This window comes from Balaenoptera borealis (assembly GCF_965194805.1).
Source record: "Balaenoptera borealis genome assembly, chromosome: 5".
NCBI lineage: Eukaryota > Metazoa > Chordata > Mammalia > Artiodactyla > Balaenopteridae > Balaenoptera > Balaenoptera borealis.
In genome coordinates, this window is record NC_138862.1 from 76,841,921 (window position 1) to 76,856,608 (window position 14,688).

Consider the following 14,688-nt stretch of genomic DNA (forward strand, 5'->3'; position numbering starts at 1 on the left):
GTGGCTTATTTCTTAGTGGAAGGAGATAGCCCAGTTTCCCATTTTATTTCTAAAAGTTTTTTTATACTATCACAGTCTCTATTATTATACACCAAATTAAGACAGGCCCTAAATGCTTTACTTTATCCCATAGTCAGAGTAATATTAGAGATCATCCCTAGATTTGTACTTGATTTTAAGTAATCATCTCTTTAGTTATCTATAATGCTAAACTTTTTTTTATAATGCTAAACTTTTGTCATGTAACAAGCTAAATTAAAGAATAAGCAACAGCCTTATTAGTTGAAATGAAAACATATGCTCATATATTGTTTTCCAGTCCTGTAAAGCCTGAGAGGCTACCCTAACCAAATAGATCCATCAATTAAATGTGAAAGTCCAACCTGAGAGCTTAGCACATCACAGATTTCAATGTGCACATGACTCTTCCAAGAATTGAGTTAAAATGCAGATTCTGATTCCATGGGTTTGGGCTGGATTTTGCATTTGAACATTCTGCCAGTGGTGGGGGATCCATGGTGCTGGTTCCCAGATCACATTTTGAATAAGAACGTAGAAATCGATTGCTTACCGCTGGATAATAGATTTTTCTCCTTGAAAATGGATGTGGAACAGCAGGTGGGAAAGGACACAAGGGTGGGGTCAGGATAAGAAATCTAAGACTTGTCTGCCATCAACGAGCTAGGTAACATGGATAGATCCTTTAATCATTTGGGGCCTCGGTTTCCGCAATGTAGAAATCTGCATTAGAAGAGTGAATTGTTTTCTAGGACATAAGGTATGTTTTCAATAAAAATTTATCAAACTTCAAGGCTTCAGGATGAACAAGCTAAAGTTGATTTAATTGCAGTAAACATATTTATTTAAAAATGGTAAATGTTTTCCTGCTGAGAGTACGATCTCAAATAGTTACCATGTGATTATAAAGAAAATGAAAAACTAAATTACCTCCATGAGAAACTGACCCTTTCTTTTTACGAAGTCACAGGCTGAATGAAACAGTAAACAAAGAACGTGGCCAAAAAAACCATGATCCAGGAGATTAAAATATAGAAATGGATACACTACTTTTCTGCCTCAGGCATGGCTGTCAGCAATATATACACGTTGAATTTGGAATGAAGCAGATTTTCCTTTATTTCATTTCAACATCTGGCTCGGAACTGATGGGAGGTAAGGAAAAATCAGGTGTCAGGTCTCTTGCTTGAAGAAGTGTTCAGATGAGTATTGGCAGAGCTCCCCGAGGAATGAAACTGGAACACTGAAAGTCCAAAATTACAGACATTGTACAAAACATTATTTCCTAATAATCTGCAAGTGGTCAAATAACAAGGATGGAGTTTTTAAACTCAGAGACAGACAGAGAGATCGTTTAACTTGGTCGAGGCTTATCCGGGCACATTCATTCACTTGCTCACAATCCTCAGGATCATCAGTGCTCTTGAAGCAGACGATTATCTGGGGTCACCTTTTGCCAGTTGCCTGAGTCCTGTTGCTTTTGATCACTTTCTCCGGCAGATGTGATGTGATTCTTTCTGCCAGCTCATTCCCCTGCGTCTGCAAACTTGGGGCACCCTGCTCCCATCTCACTAGCAGTGCTGCCTCTGGGTGAAAAGCACTTAGTCCTGCCACAGGCCGCTGTCATCTCCCGACAGCCCAGACTCCCACGGCACCTCTCCGTCTCGTTCGGGGTCAGATTCAAAGCCCTGACCAGCTTCCGCTGGCAGAAGCTGCCTCTTAATTGCTATAGATCAAAAAGTACTGAACATGTCAATTAAAATAGAGTGGAAGAGGGCAGAAAAGATCTGGCATTTATGAGGACAACTCATTTCCTGCTGGGCTGATGGCTTTCCTTATGCCTCATGGTCCTGCTTGATTAATGGGCAGGTCATTTCCCACCAACACTACGAATACAGCAACTGATGGCAGCATCTGTCTCCTTTGCCCTGCTCTAGCAGACTTTTCCCTCTCCTATAATTTGTTCTGTTCTTTAGCAAAAGGGTTTGTCCCTAGAACTACCTACATATTTCCAGGAGAGGAGAGCTCCCCAAACTACACACACAGATATCAGAAAAGAAAAAGCCCTATTTCTTTTCATTCACCTATTTGTCCTTTGTTCTTTCCTATTAACGTTCTATTGACATGGCTAAAACCTTGATTTTTAGAGCTGCAAGGGGACTTCACTACATAGAGTCTAAAGGATGAGTGGACAGAGGCCCCGAGAGCTGAACTGACTTGCGCCAGGCTACACAGACACTCTCCTTCCTACCTGGCTTTCTAGGTGATGCACACTTTCATTGCACAGCTCCGTTCCCAGGCTCTCCGTGTCTCAAGAACCAGGTCTAAGACCTAGAGAGGCAATCACATGAGGGGCTGAAAGCCAAGCCTACTATGCCTCATTGGTCCTGCCACTTACTAGTTTCCTCCTCTGTAAGCTGGGAAGTTACAGCAGTAAGACAGTCAGTGTTGACAAAGCTCTCTGGTCTGAACACACAGTGAGTTCTACTTACAGACTCTTTCTTACGTGGAAATTAGTTTTCAGAGGAGGTTGATGGGTTCAGGACAAACCACAAAATATGGCACCTGGGCGTATTGAATATCTGAGGCTGAAGGAGTTCGAGAAAAGAGCAGAATTAGAAAATTCTCCCCACCTTCCCCCATTGCCCTTCTTCCCTGAAACAGGTCATAAAACTCTCATGTGAAGGTTCCCTCCCTGTATCAGGAGGAAAGGAGATATTCTTATCCCTAGAGATGGGGAGTTTGGAGCTGAGAAATCTGTATAAACAAACCTTGTTAAACTCGCCCTTATCTTCCCAGTTACTTCTTCACCATTTAGTACTTCAGGCCCAAACACCTTCTTCTTGTCAATTTTTCACGGATTTATTGTTTCTTTGTCTAAAAGGTATAAAAGCTTTTGGCTCTGGTCATTTCTTCAGATCTTCATTCTCTTGTGAACGCTCTCTTGGACATGTGAAAATTCAATGAAACGTGTATGCTTTTCTCCTGTTAAATCTATCTTTGTCAGATTAATCTTCAGACCCTGCTAGAGACCTTAAGAGGGTAGAGGAAAAGTTTTCCCTTCCTTACAAAGTAAATTTATTGTTCACTCAATGTATTTAATGTATCTAAATAAGTTAGAGACCAACGCTCTCAAATTTGGTAGATCAACAGATTGCCAAATTTTTTTCTCCCAGTAAGCAGATTAAAAAATACATCCACTTATTAGCACATCTATCTTGCAAACTAAAGAATGCTTAAATTCAAAGTAGTAGAAAGGGTACAATTTGAAACGTAAAAACAATCCTTCTCATAAAGGAACAATACTTTTGCTTCTGATGAGAAAAACATTGTCAGGGTCAGTGTTACAACAAACCCTGGAGCTCGCATGCCCCTCTTCTCCAGCTCATCTTCTCTAAGGAGGAAGCTCGTTGCTGTCTATAGCCCCCTTCCCTCCCACCTTCCCACTGCAAGCCTCAGGGGCTCTGACTGTGAAGTCAGCTTCCAGGCTTCTAAATGATGCAGCTGCCAATCACCTGAGCCTTAGCCAGTGTTCTTCAAATCTGCACATACGCTCAATTTGCCAGAATCAGGATCCCCAAAATCATCAAAGGTAAATGATAGGCAAATCTACAAAATGAAACATAACCTGGAAAAAGAGCAAACCCTGCCCTCTGTTGTAAAATCCATCTGCACTTCTGGGGAAGCCCATAAAAATGGTGCATGAGAAACAAACGGAAAGCTTAATAAAAGATCAATGCGGGTTTTAACTGCGTGAACTGCGTCCATACTTCAGATGGTTCATACTACTCAGTTTTGTGGAACTCAGACCATGCCTGGAGGTGAGGTGCCCATAGGAACAAAGACAGACTAAGACTGGCAAAGAGGTGATTGGAAGTGCCAAGGCCCTGGGCTGTGTCGTAAAAGGACACTGAAGACCCAGGGACGACTATGTAGGAGAAATGGACCATCAGGGAGATAGTCACTGTCTCCAAATGTCTGAAGAGCCGTCAAGAGAAGAGAAAGCAAAACTGCTAGAGGGCATAAGAAGGTCAAATGATTGTAAATAAGGAAACCAGATTTATGCTGCATAAAGAGAAAACTGTTAACCCTTAAACCTGTCAAGAGAAAAGGAAAAGAGAAGAGAAGAGAAGAAAGGAGGGGAGGGGAAGGGAAGGAAAGGGGAGGACGCTACAGGTTCTAGCAAGGAGTTAGAGATCCTGATAATCCTGCAGTTTGATCTGGAACATCTCCTGGCTTCTTTCTGTTTTTCTTTGCCCATAATTGAAGTTGTTATTGTTGATGAACTCAGAACATCCTTCCGGTCTGAATATGTTCTGCCTTTTATCAATAAACATGTCTGAGTTTGTTTTTTGTTTTCTCCCCTTAGTTTTGACTATGACAACTATCATTTATCGAATATTTTCTATGAAAAAGGTACTGTAAATTTTTGAAATAGATTATATTATTATGCCCATTTTACAGATAGGGAAACTAAGTTTCAGAGTTGATATGTAATTTGTTCAAGCCACACAGCTAGCAAGAGAGTCAAAAACTTATTTCTAACCCAAATCTATCTGATGCACTTAAATCCCAGGGTGCGAGGCCTGAAAACAGTTCATATTTATTACCTTGAAAGAATACTTTTTCTCATTTTGCTCTAGGAGACTTTGTTGCATTACCAAATTCTATGCCTAGAAATTGACACAAATTCCTGGTTACTCAAGGATTCCTTTGAGATTAGCATCATAAGATCTTTGCCCTTCCCAGATCTGTTTTCTTTGCTATTAATGTAAACCTCCACAACAACGCCTTCGGTCATGTTCTGGGACTCAAGGCCCACGTAAGTGACACTTTAGACCACCAAGTGTTCAATGTCCTTGACCCTAAAAAGAAAGTCATCTTTCTTTGCACTGCACTTCTCATCTGCTCCTTGGGCTTAAGTCCTTTTCCATATATAAAATATCCTCCTTCTGACCAAAAACTTTTATTCTTTACACTCACTCCCTCATTTCCTGATCACTATGATCTCTTGGAAAACTTTTCCCTCTTCTTCAGGAATGTTACTCCTTTACCCCTGGGCCTCATCCCAAGATGTCATGGTACCTCACTTATTCTCTTTCTTTCTTTCTGGCCCTTTGACTCTGCTACACATGCCCATCTAAACTCCAACAATGGATCACTTCCAACCACTCAGATCTTCTGCCTCTACATATGGGTTGCTGATGCAGCTGCTGAGAAGCAAGCATTCGTGAAGATTGATGCCACCTTAAATGTAGAGAATCCAATCCCAGCTGCTCTCTCGATCCACAGTACTCAGCAGTTCCTAGTCAGTCCCCTTCATCATTTCCCTTGGCCACTTTTCCAAACTGTCACCATTCTCCACTGGCTTCTAAATCCCACTTTTTTGTTGTAGAATAGAACTTTGCTTCTTATTTCACACTCCTCAGACTTCCAACCTTACCCCCTCATTCTCAGCACAGGAAATTCTCTCCTACTACACAGAAGGAAAAAAAAAAAGAAAGAAAGGAAGGAAGGAAGGAAGGAAGAAATGAAAGATAGAAATTCCATCCACTTCCTACCACCAAATCTATGTCATCTACACTCCGTTTTCTTTGGCCTTCATATTATATATAACCTATTATATAATGTGATCTCCAAGGCCAAATACAAACATATATATGTATATGTGTGTGTGTGTATATGTTATACACATAGAATGCATATGACTATGTCTCTGGCTCCTCACTTTATCAGAAATTTTATTCTATCAGTAGTGGAATTTCTTTATTAATAGTGCAAGTTCTTCAAACTTTTTTCACCCTGGTTGATCAATCTCACTAGCTTTGAAACATGCTCAAATCTCTCTGAACCCTACATTCTCCTTAATGTGACTACAATTACATGGAATTAAATCCTATGTACAGAAAAGGGCCTGGAACAGAATGTAGTAAAAAGTGTTTGTCATTGTGTTTTCGTAGGACTATGGGTGATGCATTAATTGATCTAAATTCTACTTATTACAATTCTAAAAAATTCTATAATTAGCATTTAATACTTTCATAAGGTATTGCTTTTGTAAAGAGTATGACTTTTCCTAACTAAAGCAGTGCATTGGTTTTTATATCCAGCCAATCCAGTTGATGAGTGCCAAGTCTCTAGTACTTCAAGGTTTAAGCCGTCTTGCCAGCTCCGAGCGCCCTCTGCTGGTGAAATGTGGGTACAACAGTCAAATAAGCTGAATTTACAGTTTGGTGAAGGTTAGAAAACACCAATTCGTATTGATCAATCATTTTGTTGTCACTTGCATTATTGTATAAGAGCTAGTTAACATGTTAAAATGGGACTCCCCCCTGTCTCCGTTTGAACTGAGGTATGTAATAGATCTGTGCTGTCTGTTAAGAGGAGCCACTAGCCACGTGTGACTCCTGAGCACTTGAAATATACCTAGTTTGAACTGACAGGCCTTGTGAGTGTAAAATACACACCTTCTTTCAGAAGTTATTGTGGGAAAAAATTAAGCTTAAAAAAATTAAGGTTTGGGAGGTTCTCAGCTACTTTTTCGTGAAATAAACTCTCTGCTCTCTTCTCCTTCTGTGATACCCATTACCCTAATGTTGCCCTTTCTAAAAGAGTCAAGATTGTTTTTAGAGAATTTCCTCATGTTTTTAGATCTTAATTATCTTTTCCCTTCTACCTGTCTCATTTCTAGATTTCTATTTCAAGCTCACTATTTCTCTCTTCCATATGCCCTGCTTTATTTCCAATGCTTTTTAATGCATTCTTCATCTCATTTATTGAGTTCTTTAGCTCCAGAATATCTGTTTGGTTCTTTTTTAGAATTTCAATTTCTTTGGTAAAGTATTACTCCTGTTCACTAATTTTATTCCTGAGCTCATGAAATTGCCTCTCTTAGTTTTCTTGTAGTTTGTCAAGTTTCTTCATGACAGCTATTTTGAATTCTTTAACAGATTCAAAAAGTCAGATATTCCATGACTTTAAGTTTGGATTCTGAAGAATTGTCATTTTCTTTTAGTGATACAGTGTTATTGCGGTGCTTCATGGTGTTTGACGAGTTGTTCCTTTGCTGGTGCCTTTAAAGTAGTGAACATGTTTCTACTTTAGATAAAGCTTTTTTTCTAACTTGAATCTCAAGATTCAACAGATTAGAAATTAGAGGCCTTTCTTTTATTTCTCAGTAAGTGGCACTATAGCATAACATTTTGGTTTCCCTTATCTGAGCTGTCTCTGGTTGTATTTGAAAGCCCGCACTTTCCAACCCTCCGCCACCTCTGTCAGAGGTTTCACCAAGTGCTCTTATTATCACTGCTTTTGTGCCCCTGGGGTTGTTGGTGCCTTGCTGCGGCTGGTGTTGCTGGCATTGCTGCCTGGGGCACTAGGATGGTGGGCATTTCTGCAGCATTCAAGATCTTCTGAGTTGCAGGCTCTGCTGCCACAGAGAGAGAGAAATGGGGAGAGGGGAAGCGAGGGTCATGGGTGCCTCTGCCTTGTCCGGTGTTATTGGGTTCCTGGATGCCACCACTGCAGGCAACCGTCATGGGGCTGGAGTTGTGTGCACCGCCTTTCCTGCTGATCACGGGTTCTCTGGGGCTTCAGGCTCAGCTGCCATGGCCAGGGGACCAGGATTGCAGGCACAGCCTCCACTGTTCCCCTGGTTTTATCTCCTCTATCTGTTCCACCCATCTTTAAATGTACAGATATGTGGAATTCTCTGGCATCCTGGTGTGTTGGACAGAGGCGCCTTTGTTGAGTTGTGGATGTTTTACTGGCTGTAGATTGAAAGGGAGGGACAAGGGAAACATCTCACTCTACCATGATGCTGACTTTGCTCTCCCTTGTTCTTTTATTCTTTATCCTATAAAAGCTTCCTGCCTTCCACCCCATTCTGCAGTTCTCTGAAAGAAGACTCCACTTCATAGTTTGTCCACCACTTCATAGTTTGTCCACTTAGTTTGTTAGTATCACCTAAATTGTCTTCTTTAATCATTTTTTAACACTCTGCATAGTAAATGGGGATCCCAAGAATGTCAAGGTTGGAGAGGGCTTTAGGAGCCCTCTTTTCTTTCCATCCATCAATTTATTCAACATAGAAACTTCTACATTGAGCTCCTACTATCTGTCAGGCACTATGCTAGGCAAGAATAAGATGTAGTCCTAACCAGGGTTATATGTGGTTAGAAATCACTATTTCCCAGTGTAGCCCACTTCACCTTGAAAAATATTTCATATTAGAAAGATTCTGTTTACATCTAAATAGAATTACAAAGGAACCTGTATGTTTGGAGAAAGTGAGTTTATAGTGGTTGGAGCATAGTTTAATGAATAACTTGCTACTTCCTGAGGCAGCTTAACAGCTTTAACTGTTAGAAAAATTCACTTGTCCACTTTGTCAAAATCATCCTGGTAAGATGAAGTTTGCAAGTTTATAAAATGTTCCTCTTTTTCGCTAGTAATATTTTTACTAAAGTTTGAGTTTTCTGGTATTTATCACAGCTTTATTTTGGTTAGTGTTTTCATGGAACACTTTTGTCTTTTGTGGGTTTTTTTTACTTTCAACATTTCTGTATCATGTATTTTAAATATTTCTTATAAGCATCATATAATTGGGTTTTCTCAGTCTGACAATCTATGTCTTTTAATTGGAACATTTAGTCCACAAACACTTAATATAACTACTGAAATGTTTAGGTTTGAATTTACCATCTAACTACTGGCTTTCTACTTGTTTCACTTTTTCTACGTTCCTTTTAGATTGATTATATTTTATTATTCCCTTTCTCTCACTATTATCTATTTAGTAGTTTTACATTATTTTACCACTCTTTTTGTTGTTATAATAAAAATTACAGCAAGCATATTTGACATACCAAAGTCTAATAAAAGTTAGTATTTTTACCTCTTCCTTTACCTTGCTACTCAGTGTGTTGTTAGACCAGCCGCATAAAAATCACCTGGGAGCTTGTTAAAATTTAAAATCTCCAGCCCCACTCCAGACCTTTTGGTCAAAATCTACAATTTAACAAGATCCCTAGATGACTCATATATTAAAAATTTGAGAACTACTGCTTTATGGCACTTTAACTCCATTTACTTTTTCATAATTCATATACCATTTTGGTGTATTTTATTTATGTTTTAAACCCACAAGATACCTAATCATTGTTTTAGACAGTCAATATTCATTTATATTTACCAACAAATATATTCTTTTCATTTATGTTTATTCCTTTCTGTATTTCAGACCTTTCATCCAAGATCTTTTAGCTTTTGCCTGAAGTACACATACATCTTTAGTGTGGCTTTTCATAGTTTTTGTTTGAAAATTTATTTCCCTGTCATTTTAAAAACTTTATGATGGACATTTTCAAACATATAAAAGTAGAGAGAATAGCATAATAAATCTGATTTACCCATCCCCAGTTATTGATATATGGCCTATCTTTTCTTTTTTATACTCATTTATGTCCTACTCCCTGACACTGTATCATTTCATCTATAAATATTTCAGTGTGTACCTCTGAAATATAAGAAATTTTTGTTTACAACACAACCCCAATTTCATTATCAGACCTAAAAAATTAACACTAAATTCTTAATATCAACAAATACCCAATCAGTGTTCACATTTCACCTAATCACCTTATAGATTTCAGTCTGTTTTCAACTAGTTAAAAGTATTGCTTGTATCTTATACTGTTCCCTTTCTCCATTTTCTTTACAAATATATTTTATTTTGAAGACTTTTTGTTGTTTGTTTTATAAAGTTTCTCAGAGTCTGGATTTTGCAGATTGCAATCTTATGTTGCTATTTAAAATTGTCCTTAATGCCCTATACTTCCTATATATTAGTCGATAAATCTAGAAACTTGGTAATTTTGTTGATAATATTGTTACTTTCATTTGGAGGGACAGAATATCTAATTCTCTCTCTTTTTATGATACCAACTGTTGGTGATCATTGGGTAGATCTATTAATTCTCTGAGGGTTGCAAAATGATTCTATCATTCTATCATTTTTTAAATTTGACTATTAACTAAAATATTCTATAAAGGGAAATTTATCATAATCAACTATTCATTTATTCATCAGTAAGGTAGAGATCTTATTAAAAAAACAAAACAAAACAACAGGCAGGATAAATGCTTGATTATTCCCCATTCTCACCAGTTTTCAAAATAATGAGCTGGTCCATGGCATCTGACACAGGTGATCAGTGAGGGTTATTTTAAGGGGATAAAGATCATTTTAAATACATGCGTTTAAACATATTTGATGTCTTTCTATCCATTTCAGTTATTATCCCTATTGATGCACAAATTATCCTGTCTTTGGCTGACTGGGGATATTCTGACAAAACCTTTTTTTCTTTGATAGCTTCTTTGCTATCTGGTAGTACAAGATATTGCAGTTTCATCTTGCAAATTTAAATCTATATCTAAAATTAGCCATTTCTCTATGAAAATCTGATTTTTTTTTTTTTTTTGGTAGAAAAAAAGACCACAATCTGTGCATGAAGGATGTTAATCGCTACCAGGGTGCTCTTTGTTTCTAGGTTTATTTGCTTTATTTTACTTTCACTTTTATAGTTTTCCTTTTACTTGTAAAATTTTATTTCATAGTGATTTAAAATAAGTATCTGGTTATAACATCAAATCTACAAGATAAGGTATATACCATTATGTCTAGCTTCTACATATCCCCTACACATGTATTTCTTCCCTCCCTATAGCTAACTTTTAAAATTTTTATAAACATTCCATTTTTTCTTATTATAAGGAAATATGCATACATAGGAGCATCACTTCCCCACCCACCCCCTTTTCCAGATACACGATGCAAAACCTTCATGCTTTCACCACCTTGCTTTTCTCATTTAAAAATATATCCTGGAAATGACCCCATGGCTGAGATTTCCCTCGTTCCTTTTGACAGCTAAATTGTACTCCATTGTTTATTACTCCTCTTGTTACTCATGAAAAGCATAGTAAGATAAATTTTCCAACATTAACCTATAAAATGACTCAAATTTGCTTTTTAAGAAAGTGCCCAGAGTGATGGCAGCAAAGTGACTATGTAGGCACCTCCAAGCTCCGAATTCTGCCACAGAAATATCAAGAAATAAGCAGAAACTTTGTCAGAACTCTGGAAGATAGTCATAGGTTTACATTAACCAAGTGAACATAGAATCCAGAAAAAATTAACTTAAAAACAGTAGAAAAGTTTCTAGGCATTTTACTCGCCATCGCCCCGCCCCCCTCTCTGGCTCAGCCACAGTTGGAGACAGCAGCCTCCATTCCCACTTGGGGGACCCTAGTCCCTGGTTCCAAAGGAAGCAGAGCAGAATTTATTTGCAAATTATTGTGTAAATCTTTATAACTTGACTGGGGGGCTACCTGAAGGAGTGATGCAAAATGCTCATCTCTGTTTTGCCTAAATTGGAAGTCACTGAGGCTAGAAAAGCAGTGGGCATCATTTGAAAACACTGCAAAGTAGATAAACAATTCACAGGCAACTGGGGCAAGAGATTACAGTTGAGACAACAGATAGCCTTTCTTAGGAGAAAAAACCGGGGAGAGAGTTTCTTTGTGAAACTGGAGCAATCAAAAGCACCCATATTTATGGAGAAATTTAGAAAACCATACACATGCCCAGGGCAAGATGCATGCTCAGAAAAGACCTCAGAAGAACTTAAGCTTTGACCTTGGGTAGATCTTAGACTCAGTGAAAGTCTGGCTAAGTGTTAAAGGAGGGCTTCAGAACAGAGTCAATCTGCAAAGACTAGGAGAGATTTTTTCCTTTTCTTTTTTTTTCACCTCTGATGTTCAAGAAAATCTCCATCAAACACAAGAAATATACATAACATAAAATATGCCATTTTAACAATAAAAGAAAACACCAACAAAATAAATAAATCAATGAAATGATGAAAAAAAAAAGAAAAAGAAAATTGCCAAAGTGATCTTAAGTTTCCCCTGGAGTAATAAATATGAAAGAATAGCCATAGACATATTTTGAAAGAGTAATCAAGGGGAAATGCCTCACTAGATGTTAATTTCATGATTTAAAATGTAGTACTAGACTAGGAACTAAGACAAAATTTTTTTTAAATGAGGAAATACAGAATTTGAATCATTACAATAGTGGCATCTCAAATCCACAGGACATGAGTGTGTTGTTTAATAAATGACATAGAAAGAAAGGACCAACAAAGTGAGAAAATAAAATAAAGCTAAATTATATCAAAACAAACTCCAGGTGAACTAAACATCAAAACCTAAACAAAGTATAAAAATGCTAGATTAATATATAAGTAAATAGTGGAGTTTTCCACTTGTAGGAAGATGAAATAAACATACCTCTCCCTATTCTTCCCATTAAATGCAAGAAAAAACAAACAAACAAAAAAACCTTTAACGTTATATAGAAAACAAACACAAGAAGACTTAAAATGGCAGAGAAAAAAGAAGATGAGGGATTTGGGGACCCCAGGAACAACACAGTTTTGAGTTCCTTGGGTTTTCTTTTTGCCTTGTATATATCAGACTTGGATCTGAAGAAGCCAGGAACCTGGAAACACCAAGAGGCCCAGAAAACAAAAGGCACCAACCAAGGGCCTGCTATCTCTAGCCAGAGAACTGGGAAAGGGACAATCTGGCAAGACAGGTATGTTTAGACAACAGTTCTACTCCAGCCAAACACCGCAGAGAAGAGGCATGTCTCCATGACTACCCTTGCCAGCAAAGGCCTGGTGGGAAGCTTAGACCTTCAGCCTTGTTAGGCTGTAGGGAGGACCCTCGACCCCCTATCATACTAGGGTGGCGTCAGAGAAGGCAGACTAGGGAGAGGGGACTTACATCCCCAAGGTGATGAGCCATCCACCACGCCCTCTCCCTGACCACACACATACACAGTGTCAGTGGGGACCACGTGAGGAGTCTGGACCTCCTCCACACCAGGCAGCAACAAGGCATCCCTCCCCTTTCTTGTTAGAATGACATAAAAGGAGGCCTAATCTCCGTTAGTCACGACTTTCAATAAACCTTGACCTAAACATCACACTTTATGTAAAAATTAACTCAAAAGGGATCAAAGATTTAAATATAAAACTTAAAACTACAAACTTGTAGAAAGAAATACAAAAGAAAATCTTCAGTATGTAGGACTAGGCAGAGTTCTTAAGACTTGACACCAAAAGCATGATCCATAAGAGGAAAAATTGAGATATATCACTTGGTACCCACCTCTCCAGGCCAGAAAAGTCCACTGTCATTTACACACACATCTGCCAATGGCAGATATACCTGCAGACACACACACTCACACACACACCCTGCCCCCAGCTCTGTGTCTGAGAGCCCCCAAGGCCTGGTCAGGGATTTGAGGGCAGGTGCTTGGTGGGTCAGCTGGAAAATCTTCCTCAAAGTCAGGCAGACACTGAGAGCACTGTTCGTGAGGGCACAGATCAGGAAAGGAATGACACAAAATCATCAAGTGTGGCAGATGCACATCACAATTCACATGACCAAAGCCTCAGGAATTGGTCAGAAATATATGTTTCGGGAGTATGAAAAGTAAGGTATACTAGCAGGAGGTTCAAGAGTTCACAAGAATATCTAAAGACCTTTCAATGAAAGAGGCTCATATTTGAAGCTTGGGGATAGAAAGAGACAGATTTGGTTACAGGAACACATGTTAAGTTGAGGGCAATGTGCTGGGTGCGGAGCTAGGAGCAGCAGAACAATGCAGTCAGGAACACAAGATCAGCAAAGGGAACAAACACTCCGTTATAAATTCTGGAGACTAATGTACAACATGGTGACTGCAGTTAATAGTAATGCGGTATATACTTGAGATTTGCTAAGCGAGTAGGTCCCAAGTGTTCTCACCACACACACCTGCGCACACAGGTAACTATGAGAGGCGATGGGTATGCGGCTTTGATTGTGGTAATCATTTCAGGGTATACATACATCAAGACATCATATTGTACACCTTAAATATATACAATTTTTTTCAAAAATAAACAAAAAAAAAATTTTAAAGGACACAAGGTCAGGAATGAGGCCTTTCAAACGAATGCCTAGAAAGAGTTTGTGATTTTCCAGGCTCCCAGTATTGCATGAGGCTCTTCTCTTTTTGGGGTATCTTAAAGGAACCCAGCACATCTTGACAGCCAGGATCCTAGAATATTAGACCTGAAGGAGTACTTACAGATTGCCAACTCTCACTGCAATGAGCTTATTAGTAGAAAGGATAACAGGTGCCCCAAGGTCCTGAACCAAGTTCACAGCAAAGCCAGGACTAGGACTCAGACCTCCTTATTCCTGTCGATTTCCTTAGTCATTGGCTCTACTGCAGTGTTTAGTTCATGTTTGTTTAAGCACGTAACTCAGATATAATGGGGAGGAAACACGTGATCTTTCTGCCCCTTGATATGTGGGTGAAGTTTCTTCAAATCCCTACCCTGTGACATGTAGTAGTCCAAAGCCCTCTGAGATTTCTCCCAATTTCCAAGGAGTAGAAGGCAGCTAACGCTCTCCCGGCTGTCTTTGAGGAGCTTTCTAGTGTGCTACCTCTCCACACCACATGGCCACAGCCTGACACTCTGACCCAGCCATACCCACAAAACCCACCCAAGCATATTGGGTACCTCCTGCCACAGATTAAGA

General features: G+C 38.8%; 1 protein-coding gene across 12 annotated transcripts in view; it reads right to left on the reverse strand.

Annotated features, from left to right (window-relative positions):
- CCDC50 (coiled-coil domain containing 50) overlaps positions 1-14,688 on the reverse strand; it is a 146,482-nt gene that overhangs the window by 63,364 nt on the left and 68,430 nt on the right. For 8 of the 12 annotated variants that reach the window (XM_082393272.1, XM_082393268.1, XM_082393263.1 and 5 more), the window contains one exon: positions 6,663-7,787. The exons of the other annotated variants lie outside the window; for them this stretch is intronic. In XM_082393272.1, coding sequence (XP_082249398.1) covers positions 7,516-7,787 — 272 coding nt within the window. In that variant the 3' untranslated portion in view covers positions 6,663-7,515. Of the gene's footprint in view, positions 1-6,662; positions 7,788-14,688 lie in introns of those variants that run through there. 12 annotated transcript variants of the gene reach the window in all.